The sequence below is a fragment of the Artemia sp. Qi Xiang Cuo genome, chromosome 8 (assembly GCF_049724085.1).
Source record: "Artemia sp. Qi Xiang Cuo chromosome 8, ASM4972408v1, whole genome shotgun sequence".
Taxonomy (NCBI): Eukaryota; Metazoa; Arthropoda; class Branchiopoda; order Anostraca; family Artemiidae; genus Artemia; species Artemia sp. Qi Xiang Cuo.
In genome coordinates, this window is record NC_142801.1 from 43595836 (window position 1) to 43612548 (window position 16713).

General features: G+C 37.1%; 1 protein-coding gene across 1 annotated transcript in view; it reads left to right on the top strand.

The window, feature by feature from the left end:
- The window catches only part of LOC148949437 (ras-related protein Rab-18-B-like), a 155269-nt gene that overhangs the window by 108935 nt on the left and 29621 nt on the right, over positions 1–16713 (top strand). The window contains exon 3 of the mRNA XM_089092979.1: positions 15324–15515. Within this exon, the coding sequence (XP_088949105.1) occupies positions 15324–15515 (192 nt within the window). The remainder of the gene's footprint in view (positions 1–15323; positions 15516–16713) is intronic.

The following is a 16713-nucleotide window of genomic DNA, read 5'->3' on the forward strand; positions in this document are numbered from 1 at the left end:
GATCAATAAAGAATATATCTTACTGCCTTTTATTCAAATTCTATAGTTAAAATCGCTAAAATGTCAAAGAGAAATGGTTAGACACTGAAGCCCAAAACATTTATCTTTTCATTTCTATTTTGTCAGCATTAAAAGCGTTAACCCCTTCCCCAACAAATATCCTGGATTCAAAATAGACCCCCTTCCCCTCAATTTTGGAAAATTAAGCCACCCTTGGTTTACCCTCTCATTGAGTTAATCTTGCGATTTATTCAAGAGCAAGGCAGACCAATAAAGAATATATCTTAATGCATTTTATTCATATGCTATAGATAAAATCGCTAAAATGTCAAAGAGAAATGGTTAGACACTGAAGCCCAAAACATTTCTATTTTGTCACCATTAAAAGCGTTAACCCCTTCCCCAACAAATATCCTCGATTCAAAATTGACCCCCTCCCTCTAAATTTTGGAAAATTAAAGCCACCCTAGGTTTACCCTCTCATTGAGTTAATATTGCGATTTATTCAAGCGCAATGCAGATCAATAAATAATATATCTTACTGCCTTTTATTCAAATGCTATAGTTAAAATCGCTAAAATGTCAAAGAGAAATGGTTCGCACAACGAAGTAGAAAACAATTATGGTAAAAACAATTATATGGTAAAATCCCCCTTACTTAAACGTTTTTATTACACAACTTGTGAAAAAAAATCATAACACTCAGTAGTCTATAGCCTTAGGATAGAAATCAATGTTTCTATTTTTACCATTTAGAAAAAAATTAAATGTTCCAGTCTATAGGCTTTAAATAAGATAAAAAGATTGTTAAAGTAAAAATTTCGCGAAATATACTAGGCATCCTTTTGAATCTGAGAAACCTACCATAGTTTTCACGCCCCCCTCCTGGGAATATAAAAGAAACTTTATCGACAGATTTGAAAAAAATCCGTTTCACTTCTCCAAATAGAAATTGCATAGGCCTGCGCTAAATTATTGCAATTGTCTGAAAGTGTTTTAATTTTATGGAGAAACAGTTCCTTTGACTTGGCCGCCGCTGTTGTAAACACAAAGGAAAAGGGTGACAGCTAATTTTAACCTCGCGCTGGAAGAACCTTATGTCAAAACAGAGCGGCATAATACTTTAAGAATTGACGGAAGTCAGTGGTCGCTTTTAGCTAGGATATAGAATGCTTAAAATTGTATAAATTTAACGAAAAGAGAATTATTTCTATTATGAGAATTATCATTGTAAAACAGTGGGGAGGGGTTAGTTTTTGAGGGTAAAAAGAACATTTTTTATATTTTCTATCGAGTATAAAGATAGCATGGTGGTGTTTTGTATTGGGGGGGGGGGTGGACTTAGATATACTGGAGGGTGACCAAGGAAAATAATTTTATTTTGAAAATAAAAATTAAAAATGTACTCACATTGCTAATTGTGTTTGTCAAGGCTTCAACCTCATCAAAAATTTCAAGTGTTCTATTCATTGTCAGGTTACTTTACTTTCTGATAATTTAATCACAATGCATGTCCGTTATATACGAAATCTCAAGGGTGAATTGTTATGTAACGGGTCGCTGATTGGCTGAGAAGGAAATACGTGATCTAACTGTTTCCTAATCCTGGACACCATGACATTCGCCTCGAGCATGCACTTGGCAAAAACAACAACAACAACAAATACTGTTTCCTATTTCTGGATCATAACATTCGCCTCGAGCGTGCACTTGGCCAAAACAACAACATCAGCAAATAAATCGACCTTAGAAAAAGAGGTCATTGACCCCATTAGCCACGTGTTCTCCCTAGGGACTCTATGCCCATATATGGTGCCCCGTCAGCATTAAACTAAATTGTAGATGGCAGCAGGGGTGCCCGTCACGAGTAGCACACTCCTTTCTACTTACACAGAATATCAAAAAACGGAAAAGGATATTGCTACCAGGTTTAAATTTGGAAAAAAAAAATCACTTGGTCCAAGGAAAATCGGTTAAGAATTGCGGGCTAAAATCGTGATTAAGTGGGGATTTTTTAAATATTGGAAAAAAATGAAACTTTATTACAGCCCTATAATTTTACAATAGAGACCGCTAAATGAGTGGTTTTAATCCTGAAAGCTGCAAAAAAATATGTCTTTAAAACTTCGTAAAATTTTAGGTTCTACTCTAAAAAATCGTTGAGTTATTTTAGTTTGAATACAGAAAAACTTTTCTCTTACGAAAGTTTCTTCCATTTTTCTTCATCTTGATTTGGCGTAAAATTATTTTTTTATGGTTATTTCTATGATTTTTGCGACCCTCTGGATAGCCTATACGCCTTCGAACTTGATAAGAATGGCCTTCTACCGGTCTAAGTGTAAGGCCCTTGCGACTATTTTTTTATTATTATTGGTAACAATACGTCTTACCCATTTTATCTTTGAAGATGGGTCACTGATCACCGCCGTTTGCTAACCAAATACCGTAAAAATAACTTTTCACGTTTTTTACTTCTAAGATATTGTATATTCTATTATTTGATTATATTAAGATAAATTCAAAATGTCAAAGCACCCAATTAATTTATTTCTATATCAACAGATATATGGCTTTGGATTGACCACCCTCTCTCTATCTGCAGTACATTTCACGTACTGAAATTATATGACTTCTCTTTCAGAGAGTTCTAGTCTATGGATAGTAACTAAAGCATGATTAATTCCCATTACAGAGTTTTCAAATTACACCATAGTTTGGAAGATGGATCGCTTTATAATAAAAAAGAAGAAAGAGGAAACTAATGTTCTTTTAGAAGTTAAAGCTGCTTCAAGCAAGGAATGTTTAAACTTGCTGCCTAGTCCCACGGTTGCTCCTGAGCCTGCTGCTAGTGCTGCACCAACAACGTCTAAGAAGTCGGTGTTCAGTTCGGTATCGCTTGACATTGGGTCATATATTGGGAATATTTCTGAACTTAGCGACCCCAAAAAGTACGAACTTTTTACCAACCACTGGATAACAGGAAATTATTTTGCCTTTCCTACGTCAAGTCATGTTAAAAGAGCTAGAGAAGGAAAAAGGAAAGCAAGTCTAGCTCATTTCAGAAAAGACCCTTGGTTGGTGTTTTCTGACGTCAAGTAGGGACTTTTCTGTAAATACTGTGCTACTTTTTGTCACCAAAAATTAGGTAGAAACGTCTCTTTGAAAAAATTAGTGACAGTACCACTCCAAAGGTATGCAAAACTTACCGGATAGGATGGAGATTTAGAGAGTCATTCACCTGCAGCTTACCTTAAACAGGTACTTGATGTTAAGTCTTTCATATCTGTTTTTGAAAACCCCAACCATGAAATTGTGAACTTGTTGTGTGAAACAAGGAAAGCTCAATTGTTAGAAATCTGATCCAGGCTTGTCCCGATCATAAAAACATTACTTTTAATGGTAGACAAAATATTTCGTTGAGGGGACACAGAGACGATGGTAGTCTACTTGAAGGAACTGAAGATCCTGTGAAAAATTATGGTAATTTCAGAGCCCCTTTACGCTTCAGAATCGATAGTGGTGATACTCAGCTGAAAGAAGACTTGAAGGCATCGGGATCTAACGCTACATATATCAGCAAGATGACGGCAAATGAGTTGATACAGTGTTGGCTGAAGAAAGTTGATACTTGAAGGCATCGGCTTGAAGAAAGTTGATACTTGAAGGCATCGGGATCTAACGCTACATATATCAGCAAGATGACGGCAAATGAGTTGATACAGTGTTGGCTGAAGAAATTTTATAGCGTGATATTTGACGAGACCATGAATGCGTCACATACCTCACAGCTTAGTCTTTCTCTGAGCTATGTTTATGACAACAGTATTGTAGAAGACTTTGTTGGATTTATGGACCTTCATGAAACGAACTACAAGGGTATAACCGAAGATGAACCAAGCATTACAGGTGAAATTTTAGAGAAGTCTGTGCTAAACCTAATGGAAGACGCTGGATTAATTATTGACAACTGTGTTGGCATAAGCTGTGATGGATGCAGTGTCAACATTTCTGAAATGCGAGGGGCAGTATCAGAGATCCAAAAACCTGCTAAGAAAAGCAGCCTCTGTGGATGCAAAAATCATGCTCTGAACCTATCCATTTCAAAGTGCAATAAATGTCAATATGTCAGGAATGCTGTCGGCACTATTAAAGAGGTTGCAAGTTTTTTTAATGCATCGGCAAAACGAAATTTTGTCCTTAAAAATGTTTTAGGTCATCATGTACAAGGTTGCTGCGAAGTGACACAAATCTTGCACTAAGCAGATTACTCCAGACTGAAGCATTAGATTTGTTTTCAGCCACAGAAAAAATATCAGAAACTCTAAATCGTTGAAAAAAGAGAGAGAGAAATATGATGAAATTTTCCAGATTGTATTTGAAAGTGCAGAGAAAGCTATGGAAGCTATGGACGTGACTGTTTGCATTCCAAGAATGGTGAAACAACAAACTTATCTATCTAATTTCCCCACTGTCTCAAAAGAAGACCAAGATAATGCCCTCCTTTATTGTGAAAGAGCTGTTTATTTTCCAATACTAGTTTATATTATTTCTGACATGGCCTACAGATTTTCTGATGAGTCAGTGACATGTTATTCATTAAATGTGTTTCTGCCTCAAAATTTAGATTCCGTACCTGATCTTCAAACTTTGAAATCTAAGATTGAGCCAATATGTCGCAAATTCTCATCTTTTTTTGGACAAAGCATTGAATCTTTAATGCTGAAAATATTAAATGAGATATTTGTATTGAAGAATGGCTCTAATTATGAAACGTTTAGATCTACAACACAAGTTATCCAGAGCTGTATTCAACTGGACGAGGCATGTTACCCACTTCTAAAATCCTTCCTTAAAATTCTTCTTTCTCTTCCAATATCAAGTGCCACAACAGAACTCGGTTTTTGACATTAAGACGGCTAAAAAGCTGGATGCGGACCAGGATGTCAGAAGACCGACTGACAGGACTAGCCCTTCTTAACGTTCATCGCAATATTGAGGTCGACATCGACCTTGTAATCAATAGATATTGCGGGAGCAGAAAGAGAAAAATAGACTTTGTCTTATAAATTTGTGAAATGTTTCCAAGTGCATTTAGTTATTATGCATAGATTATTAAAACAATAAATTAATTAGTTTACATTAGTAATTTAATTTCTATATTTGATTTTGAACGTAAATTGTTTCTGCATCCCTAAGATGAAGTTTCACAGATTTCACAAAATTGCTATCTTCGTTTAGTTTTGCCCATTTTCCAATGACTCATTTGGCTATGCCCCATAAACACTAGTTACCATGTAACATTATAGAAACTCAGGCTATTCATATTGTAAGTTTTTTTTAGCTCTTTTTTCGTCACAATCCATGTTGGTCCCTGATGGTTAAATGTCTGATGTTTTTTTATGTAATTTAGTACTTATAAATAGACGTATAATGTAGTTACACTCAGGAGAAATAATTCGGATCATTGTCTTGAAAATTACACTATTTTTTAATTAGGAATCCAGCGAAACAGCAATGAAATTGCCCTTTTGCAACTACTACTACTACTACTAACAATTCACCGCAGCATCAAGTTGCCTGAGGCCAACACAGCTACGCACGCTCCTCCTCCATCCCAATCTATTCAAAGCCTCCATTTTTAAACCCTTCCATGAAGTTCCCATTTCCTTTAAATCTTTCTTTATGACATCCTCCCAACCCAGACGAGGATGACCTACTTTCTGTTTAGCCCTAGACGGTTGGCCGAAAAGAATAATCTTAGGCAATCTGTCATCCTTCATCCGCACAACATGGCCTAGCCACCTCAACTTTTCCTTCATTATAGTCCTAGAGAGTGGTATTGAACCACATTTTTGGTACAGTCTATTGTCTGAAATACGGTCAGTCAGCCGGGTGCCCAGAACAATCCTTAAGCAATTTGTCTGGAAAACATCTAGCAAATCTTCATCTGCTTTTCGAAGCGCCCAAGCTTCAGAGCCATATTTGATTATTGTCATCACTGTAGCTTCTAATATTCTAATCTTAGTTTCCAGACTTATCTTCCTATTCTTCCAAACTTTTTTTTAACTGAGGAAAAACACCCTGAGCCTTGGCAATTCTACTTTTAACATCTTCAGTGCTACTACCATATCCACCAACAATACTACCAAGATAAACGAAGCTGCCCACTTGATCAATCGTTCCATTGCCTAACAGCACTTTTACATCTTCACTTATTCCTAGCCTTAGTGACTTTGTCTTCTTAGCATTAATTTTCAAACCTATTCTAGCACCTTGAACTCGCAAAACCTCTAAAAGCTCATTCATTTCGCTCACACTTTCAGCTAGGATGCTTAAATCATCAGCATAATTTAAGTCAAGGAGAGTTTTTCCTCCCCATTTGATTCCATGATCTCCCATTGCCTTCCTGTGCTCCTCAAGACATTTCCATCAAAATAATCCGTATAAAGGGGGATAGAACACAGCCCTGCTTAACTCCTGATTTAATACAAAACCAGCTGCTAACCTCATTTACTGCCTGAAATGCAGCAGTGTTTTTCTTGTATACAGCTCTAATCACTTTAATGTATTTGTCTGGTATACCATACAAGGATAAGACCTTTGCTAAAGCTCTTCTATCTACAAAATCGAACGCTTACTCATAATCTATAAAATTGAGGACCAAAGGTGTTTGGCAACTAAGGCACTTCTCAATTGTTAAACTAAGAGTGAAAATTTGGTTCGACGCATCCTCTACATTTTCTAAAACCCACTGTTCTTCTTTTAAAACTTTGTCTACTGCATCTCGCTGTCTAAAAAGTATCATATTACTAAGTAATTTGCTACCTACCGAGACCAGATTAATGCCTCGATAATTACCAAAGTCACTTTTATCACCTTTCTTATAACGTGTTTTAATTAAGTTTTCCTAAAATCGTTAGGTTCGTTCCCTTTTTCAAAAATTATATTCATAATCTTCAGTAACTGATTTCTAACCTCCGAGTCACCATATTTAAGAAAATCATTTACCACACTATAAGCACCTGGAACCTTATTATTTTTTAATACTTTTAGTACTGTCGCTAATTTTTACCCACAAAACAGATCTTCCGTCAATTCCAAGGTATTCCAAACTTTTTCGTTCTACTCTCTTTTTTTTACTGCACATCTATATTGGCCTACCACATTATCAAAATGTTCTGCCCATCTCTATTTAATTCTTTCCTTATCGCTAATTATGGCCCCATTCCTATCTTTAACTGGGCCTAACCCTTGACACTACTAGATGGTTATCTTATTTTTAACATCAATAACAGCACTCCTTTGTACCCTAGTATCCTGTATTGATCCTGCCAGTCTTCGGTTTACTATAACATAATCAATAAGGTTTGCTGTCTTACCATCACGTGAATACCATGCTAACTCATGAGCCCTTTTATGACCAAACACCGTGTTGGTTATAACTAGATTGTTATACCTACAAAATCGTAAAAGTCTGTATTCACTACTGTTTTCTTTTCCTACACCAAATTTACCTAGGCTAGGATACCATATATCTCTACCGACTTGGGCGTTAAAATCTCCTAGTAAAAACAATATATTTCTACCCGGGACCCTGTCTATTTGCTCCTGTAACTGTAAGTAAAATTCATCTGAGTCACTAGTATCTCCGTCTGTCGGTTCTACAGAGACATATACTACTATAACTGATACCTTGAAGTTTTTAGTCATAAAATGGGCAATTGGGCAATCATAAAATAAAGAGTCATTCTACCAAGCTCTTCAGTCATTGACATCAGATGCCCCATCACATGACCTTCTTTGTGTGGTTGGGGACTTCAATGCAAAGGTGGGAACAGAAAGAGACTACTGTCCGCAAGTCCTAGGGAGACATGGTCTTGGTGAAATGAACGAAAACGGAGCCCTCCTGGTAGATTATGCACTGAGTTATGATCTTATGGTCAGCACAACTCAGTTTGAACATAAAACCATCCACAAACAGTCATGGATCTCGCCAGACGGCTGGACGAGGAACCAAATAGATTATTTGCTAGCCTCAAAGAGATGGCGGGCAAGTCTTCTGGACGTACGTGGCTTCAAAGGGGCAAATGCCCAGTCGGACCACATCCTGATGGTAGCAATATTGAAAGTCAAGCTGAAGGTGCCCAAAAACGCAAAGTCTAATTCTACAAAGCTTTATGATGTGGATAAGTTACATGTCCAAGATACCCGACGAAAATTTTGTATGGAGTTGAATAACTCATTTGCTGTGCTTGAAATACAAGACGGCACAGATAGTCCGGAAACATCATGGCAAAAAATGAAGACAACATACAATCAAGTTGCTATGGATGTGCTCGGGTATAAGAAGAAACCGAAGTAAAGATGGATATCACAAGAAACTTGGAAACTAATCGACGAGCGCAATGACTTGAGACAGCAAATTTTCTCTGCTGGCGGCGACAGACCTTTGTCTTCGTAAATGTCTTGTGTAGAATGAAGGACAAAGAAATCAAGAAGTCAGCAAAAGCTGATAAGCGGAGATGTGTAGAAGAGAACGCTTGACTAGCAGAGGAAGCAGCTAGAAAAGGAGACTCCAAAGCAGTTTACAGGCTCACAAATAAAATTCTAGGAAAGCTGCCCAGCAGATCCAGCCAAGTCAAAGATTGCGGAAATTTTCTCACCGAAACTGAGAAAATTGACGAAAGATGCTTATCCCACTTCGAAAAGGTTTTAAATAGACCGAGACCAATTGACCGAGAAAGCGTCCCTTCTATGCCCTTTCTTAACCTTAAGATTGACGAAAATCCCCCAATATCTGCGGAAATACTTGTTGCAGTGAAGAAACTCAAGAATGGAAGATCACTTGGTGAAGACTGCATAACTTCAGAAATGATCAAGGCATCAATGAGGACATGCCTCTCAGTGTGGATAACACTGATTGGAACAGTCTGGCAGTTCAAAAAGGTCCCTGGGGACTGGACCAAAGGGATATTTGTTAAGATATTTAAGAAAGGTGATGCTCTTAACTGCGATAACTGGCGAGGTATAAACCTAATATCAGTACCAAGTAAGGTTGTAGCGCTTGCAATACTCGGACGCCTGAAAAAAGCACTCGATCCGTATCTGAGAGAAGAGCAACATGGCTTTCGGACAGGTAGATCTTGTTCAGATTTCAAATTCACGGTCAGGGCTCTGATAGAAGAAGCAAATGAGTGATCTAAAAAAATATACATGCTCTTCGTTGATTTTGAAAAGGCCTTCGATTCCGTGGACCGTGAGACACTCTGGGAAATTCTACAGTATTATAGTGTCCCAATGTAAATAATAAGTTTGATCATGGCCTTTTATGAAAATACAGAATGTTGCATAAAGACAGAGAACCGAAAAACTAGATACTTCAAAATCACGTCAGGGGTGCGACAGGGATGCGTTTTATCACCCTTTTTATTTGTAATTTTAATGGATTATGTTTTGAGAGAAGTGGATGGATTGGGAATAACAGTCGTAAATAAAATCCTCTCGAACCTTGACTTTGTGGATGATGTGGCACTTCTGGAAATGACAAAGCAGCGACTCCAGGAGCTCCTTAATAAAGTGAGCGTTAAAGCGGAGAAAGTTGGCCTAAGAACAATTCCATGAATTTAAGTACTTCGGAAGGTTAGTCGATTACACAGGAGAGGTGCAAAATGAAGTCAAGAGAAAAATTGGCATGGAAAATGCTTGTTTCAATAAGCCTAAGTCAGTGTAAAAATCAAAGAAGTACTCGCTTCCACTAAAGCTGCGACTTCTTAATAGCAACGTTTTGTCCGTGCTATTGTATGCCAGTGAATGCTGGAAACTAGATGTTGGAACAGAGAGAAGACTCACAGCTTTCGAAAATATGTGTTTGAGACGCATACTGAATTTCGGTTGGCGTCAAAAGTCAGTTACATCGAGGTCCGCAGAAGAACTGGCCAGTCGCTTATTACTGAATTGATTAAGAAGAAGAGATGGAGCTATTTTGGCCACGTCCTTCGAATAGAGGACTCCAGAATCCCGTACCAGGTTCAACAATGGCAGCCGCGTGGGCGGCCACAGAGGGGAAGACCGAGAAACACGCTCAGACACATGTACGATCGGGATCTACGCAGTGCTCACACATCACTACGACCCCAGTGGGAGGATGTACTTGCCGCAGCGCCAATACGTGACGTTGACCGAGGCTTCGTCAATGCTCTATGGTCCCCAGATGGCTCAGGAGGGCCTAAGTACTAAATAAGTAAGTATTAACACCTTCCCTGTCTATGTACCCCATCCTTCCTGCCTGAGCAAACAAATTCTATGTCACCTAATTTCTGGCTTCCTACCCATGGGATTTGAGTTTTTGAAACTCCTAATAAGTCCAGTTCGAATCGTCTGAATTCGTCAGTCAAAATATCGATACGATGGTCATTATTTAACGTCCTAACATTCCAAGTTCCAATTTTCATGTTCTTTAAATCTTTGAAATTATTTTGGTCTCAGGAAAAGCAATGACCCCGGATACCAGTGCAGGACGGGGATCACATATCTTCTCCAGTCTACACCAACGCGCTTAAGCAGGCTTAGAATCGGACAGCAAGAAGTCCCTGGGACCTCCATCAATGGAGGCTTTGTGCAATCCTGGGCCCATCTTGGTCACAACATGGTTTTCAGCATTTGGCAATGCTCTTCTATCAACAAGAGTTAAAATTCTGCACAGGCAATCTCAAGCCTATTACCTCTGACTCATTATATATTCATGCATACAAATATTATGCCACTATGGGGAGGCAGCCCATAATAGATAAATTAGCTAGGAAGAGGTTTTTCAGCCCAAAGACGCCCTTCAAATCGGCATTGATGTAATTGTTCAATGTATGTAGGCCAGGCTAAATAAAACTTGACAAATAAAACATCAGAATAAATACATAGCCGAATAATAGTTCTTACTCGTGATTCACGCATTTTTGGGCTTGTTAGTTGTCAATTTGATGCAAACATCAAACAGTTCGTGGTAACGAACTGCAAGTGAGAAGTAATCTGGGCTAGTAGTATCTGAAAAATCGAAAAAACATAAAAATCGAACTTTTTCATGTATGTAATCGTATCAAAATCCTTATTTATTTTCCTTTTGCAAGTTCCAGAATTTCCCGTATATGCAAGAATTACTTTTGGGTTTTCCGCTGAAATTTCAACGAATGATCAATACTATTTACGCTTCCTGTAAATCGCAAGTTAAGCTTTAGTGTAAATAGTGGGATTCTAGGGAGGTGGGGTGGCAGCTCCCTTCACATATAGGATTACTTAGCTTGCAAAATACCTTCATTAATAACTATTTATATTCTTTTATTGTTTGTTTATTCTGATACTATTCAAGTTTATCAATATTGTTTTCTGCTATTGGTTTCCTTATTTCTTTTTTTGGCAGAATTTTTTATATATATTCTGGATTTGACTTTAATTTTAATTTTGTATTTAGTACTTGCGAAAATTCTTATGTAAATATAGCTTTCATCTTTCTCGTCCCTATATTTGACCTTTAATTTGATTAAATATTACTAATAATAACCCTAGAACTAAAAGTAGAAGAGCATTTAACATGTGTGTACAGCTCTCTATATACCCTTAATACACACTCCTATAGAATTCCCATAACATACTCATTCAGACATTACATAATTTCCCCTTTCTGCAATTTTTAAATCGCTCTTCATATGTTTTGAAGCAAAAGTTTGTTTTCTTAATTTAACAATCTAAAAGCTTCATTGGGGTTGCTGGATTATATGCATACCAACCTTTATGGGTGTTTGGAGGACGAAGGGATCATGTAATAAGAATCCTTGGGGGAGAGATCTAAACACGAAAATAAAATTTTAAACTCATATTATTCAGTTCTTTGGTTCCAAAGTTTTTTCAACCAATTTTTGCAAGGGAATTGAATATTTTCCTTCTGTGCAAATATTTTTCTTAACGAGTATAGGAGAGTCTGTTCAAGAAGGAAGAATGAAAACACCTGCCATGAGTGAAGGTTCGATTTTACTGTTGTTGTTTTTTTTTTTGGGGGGGGGGGGGGTAAAAAATAAAAATTCTTTTTTGGAATAAGTTTGCAAGGGTGGATGAATGTTTCCATTTAATGTACCCTTGTCCTAAGACCTATGGAACGGTGTGAAGAAATAAAACACTTGAAAATGCATGAAAAATCTTAAGATTTATTAGCAAGAAAGGTCCATTTTGTTTTTCAAATTCTATGGACTTGATATCATATTTGGTTTCTGTTCTGTCAAATTTTATGGTGAAAGGGAATAATAATAATTTATGTTAAAAAGGTATTAAGCCACGTGCAAAAGCATAACGATAATGCTGTACCAATGTTAAACAAAATAACATTGAAAAATTGATATAAAATAATAACCATAATCAACATATTAGCATTGACTTAATAAATAACGACGTCTCTCATGTATAGTTTTTCCCTTGGTATCCCTGTAGCCGCCCATTACCTTGGATCTAAATTTTAAGATAACCATTACACTCTGAATTGTCGATAAATCCAATAATGCGCCTTCAGGGGGATATCCCTTATGCAGCCCCAAGGACAGTAACCCTAAATAACGCAAGCGATCGACTCTTCATAGATACATTTTGTAGAAAATTCGAGTGACAATAGTGACGAGCTCAAGTCACAATAGTGGCTTAATAAAACGTCATACGTTCTTACCATCTCTACGTTTGTTGATAATGTTATTCAAAAAATGTGTTGTAAGTGCCAGTTAAGTATGATGTATTATTAGTTGAAAATAAAAGTCAAGTCAAGTCTTGTCAAAACTGGAACCATGCAAGATATTTAAACAATTTTGTTTGAGTTATAAAATTGAGATCCATACCCACCCTCCCCTCCATCGTAAAACTTTTAGTAGAAAAGTAGGCATATCTGAAGTCATACATAGATTTTCAATTTTCAATGTGCGATTGAAGGGCATAAAGGGGGCCTGTGGAAAATTAGCTCTAAGTTAGTGCCAAAAAGAAACTAAGTCCAATTTGCGGACTGACTAGATGCAATAACATCCCGTGTCTAAACTACTGAATTTCGCTGCATTGCTGGAGATCGACTCGAGGCAAAAAAAAAAGTCTAGGAAGTCCTGACTTCCCTCATGACACAGATACAACCCTTGACCACGTCAACTGCTCTCCTCCAAAAGTATAGTAGGCTTTACGTTGTCTTTATGTAACCAAAACATTCATTCCAGATAAAATACCAAATATTGCCCTCGTGTACTGTAGTGCCAAACTAGCCGGCCCTCCCCACTTTCAATCTGGATCCTACCCAATGGCGTAAAAGTCTACCCACGTCTTTCCTGCTGCCAAACCAGAAAGTGACCTGCCCATATTGACTCGCAAAGCCGATAAGCCTCCTCTCTTGCATTGCTAAGGTCTAATAGGTTATTTTCAATAAAAACCCTTTACACATACCCGAAGTCAGATAACCTTATTAGCAATAAGCAGTGCGGGGTCTACCGGAAATGCTCGACACTTGACTTCCTGAATATCCAGTATTATGAGTGGGTTCGACTTCTGAACCAATGGTACAATATTAAGATACCGTCTTTTGATATTGCGAAAGTTCTCAAAAGAGTCTGACATAAGGATCTGTTGAAAAAACTCCAAGCACGTGGAAGGTTTAATCGTCTGCTTGAGGTTTTTGAAAGTTTTCTAAGAAATTCTAATATCCGTATAGTTCTTGATGGGTAGGCTTCCAGTGAATGTTTAGTAAAGGCTGTGGCTCTTCAGGGTAGTATCCTTAGACCCTCAGTTTTCCTGGTGTTTACCGCCGACATACACCGGCATCTCGTTTACCATCTGCACCATTTGCTGACAATACATGGGTCCATGCAGCTGTCCATAAACAGAAAGACCTTATAAAAGCTTCCCTATCCATAAAATCGAATATCATTCAGATGGAAAAGTGGTCTGATGCCTGCATGGTTGATTTCAATTCATCGAAGACTAATTAGTTACTAACCATCCCATCGATAATCTCGAGTCGACATCCCAACCTTATCTTCCAAGTTGTAGCTATCAAGAGAGTTGACAAACTGTCAGTGGGGGTTTCATTTTTCTTCTGACCTCTCGTGGGGAACACATTTGGACCGGATTCGATTCTCCCGCTTGAGAAAGTTGGATGCGTTTCTTCGTTCTAAGAATTTCTTACCATCCAGCTTGATTATCCATCCTGTATAAGTCATGCATTATGGCTATTGCTAAATATGTAGGTCCTCCTTTTGCTGGGGTTTCGTTGCATTAATACAATTACTTGGCACCACCTTAGCAGACTTAAAATATGGTCTTAGGGACGAGCTATAGCACAAATCGGGCAACATTACAACCTCTCAGCGAGAAACTTGGTGTGGCGTCAACGGCTATGTTCTGTAAGTACATCCATTACGCTCCGTCTGATGTGTTATCTTCATCTGTACCAGTGTTTTCTAGCCAATAGGACAAAAATGCAAAGAAATGATACATTCAGAGTGCCTACAAGAAGAGACGCTCCTCAATGAGTGCTTTAAGAACAGCTTTTTAAGACGCTGCACCTCCATTTCAAATGGTCTCCCGAAGCACATTATCCCTGAAAATCAATCTATTAATTCTTTTGGGGGGAAAATCAACATACACAACTCTAAGGAGAAAACCTAGGTTTTCTAGACTAGGTTTAATAGTAGTATATTAGTAGGCTCAAAGTTTTTAGCAGTCTTGCGCCATGAACTTAGTCCATGATCACCAAAAACTGTAAAAATTAACTTTGAGCACTCTATCCTTCCCTATGAAAAGTATGTAGCTTACAATGAATGACTGAAACGATATACTATATTTTTATAAGTTTGAAGATCCTTGTTCGATGGGGCGATTCGATGACACCGCAGTCCGACCTCTATATTTTGCTTTATGTCTTATATAAAAGTCCCGTGAACAAAGATTACGATTTACGTAAGCATCAAAAAAAAAAGAAAAAGAAAATCAGGTCTGAAGCTCTTCATCAGAATTAACAGTATTGAATTATGCAATACGTTGAAGAATTGTGCGAATAAAGCATTCTAATTTAGTATTTTTATCTTAATTTGTAGATTTTTTATTTTGTTGGCAAAAACGACCAGCTCAAAATAAACTGTGATTGCAAAAAAAGCCCACCCTCCAAGTATTCAAAAGAGCTCTGTTCAAAACAGAAGGCCATGACCTTGGTTGTTACAAATATAAGAAGTTTACTCATTGACCTCTTCCACATAGGTCTTTTTGTGCTTAGACTGTATGCTTAAAATTTAAAGTCTTTAAGTAATATGTTCTTCCAGGATACTGCTGGTCAAGAGAGGTTCAGAACCCTTACTCCAGGTTATTACAGAAATACACATGGGGCAATTCTTGTTTATGATGTAACACAAAGAAGTACGTTTGACAACCTCTCCAATTGGCTGGTGGAACTAGACACATATTCAACATTCCCCAATACCGTGAAAATGCTTGTCGGAAATAAGATCGATAAGGTAAATAAAATTCATTCAAAATTGATTCTTCTTTTTGCTTCAACTTGAACCCTCATGTGTTGATTTTTCGCTTGAGACAGGAGATATATAGATTTGAATGTTAAAGAGATTTATTTCTATGTACTAAATTTTTAATTATTTATGGTAAACTTTATTTCAAGAAAAAATTATATGATTTCAATAGAAATTTTTGTGCTACTTGGAAATTCAGTCCTAATCATTCCTTCTGCCACAGTTTTTGCGAAATAAGGAATCTCAATGCGTAAAATGCTTTTTATAAAAATGTCTTAATTTATCGTCAAATTCATTTAATAAAACAATAAACTAATAAAAGTTAATAAAAATCATGTTAGATAAAAGGTTTACTATTTTTTATGGTCACACAAGTTCCCCAATCATTTTGTGCACGGAAGATTCCACCAAAACACCTAAAACGGTAGCAAACACAAAAACTATGGGCTTGAAAAAAGAATTTGATTACATGATTAGATTCTGCGTTAAAGACTTCATCAAGGAAAGTTCTTTAAATGATGGGGAACTTGCGTAACCATAAAAAAGTAGCAAACCTTTTGCTTAACATATTTTTATTAACTTTTATTAGTTGTATATTTTATTAAATGAATTGGACGATAAATTAAACTTTAAGAAAATAGCATTTTACGCCATGAGATTCCTTATATGCCACCAAGCTAAACCGACTAGCTCCACATTATGTTAAGTTTGTAACTTTGTCCCTAAGACATTTTTAATTAAATGTATTCATATTAAAAGTTCTATAATTATCCTAACAGTTACTACTGCAACGTTACAATAAATACTCATATTGGTTAAAGAATAAATTTCTTTTTATGCCGATTTGATTAATTTCATATGCATCTGCTAATATACATATTCTCTGCACTAAAAAACGCCTGAAAACAAAAGAGAAATCTGAACATTTCTTCTGACGCCTCATCACCTTAAGCCCTAAGTCCTCTTGTGCCTTCAGAGGCATCTAGGCTATTGGGAAGGAGTCTTCAATCTCCTCGGTATCCTACTGTCGCCAGCACATCCTCCCATTTGGGCTGCAGGAGCGTGATAAAGTTGCGGAGGCCTGACTGGTATGCATTATGCTGGATGATTTTAGGACTATGTCTGTTTCTCAGTGCCTTGTACAATATAACCAAAATTAATGTTTGTTTTGTTTGTAACTTTTTTC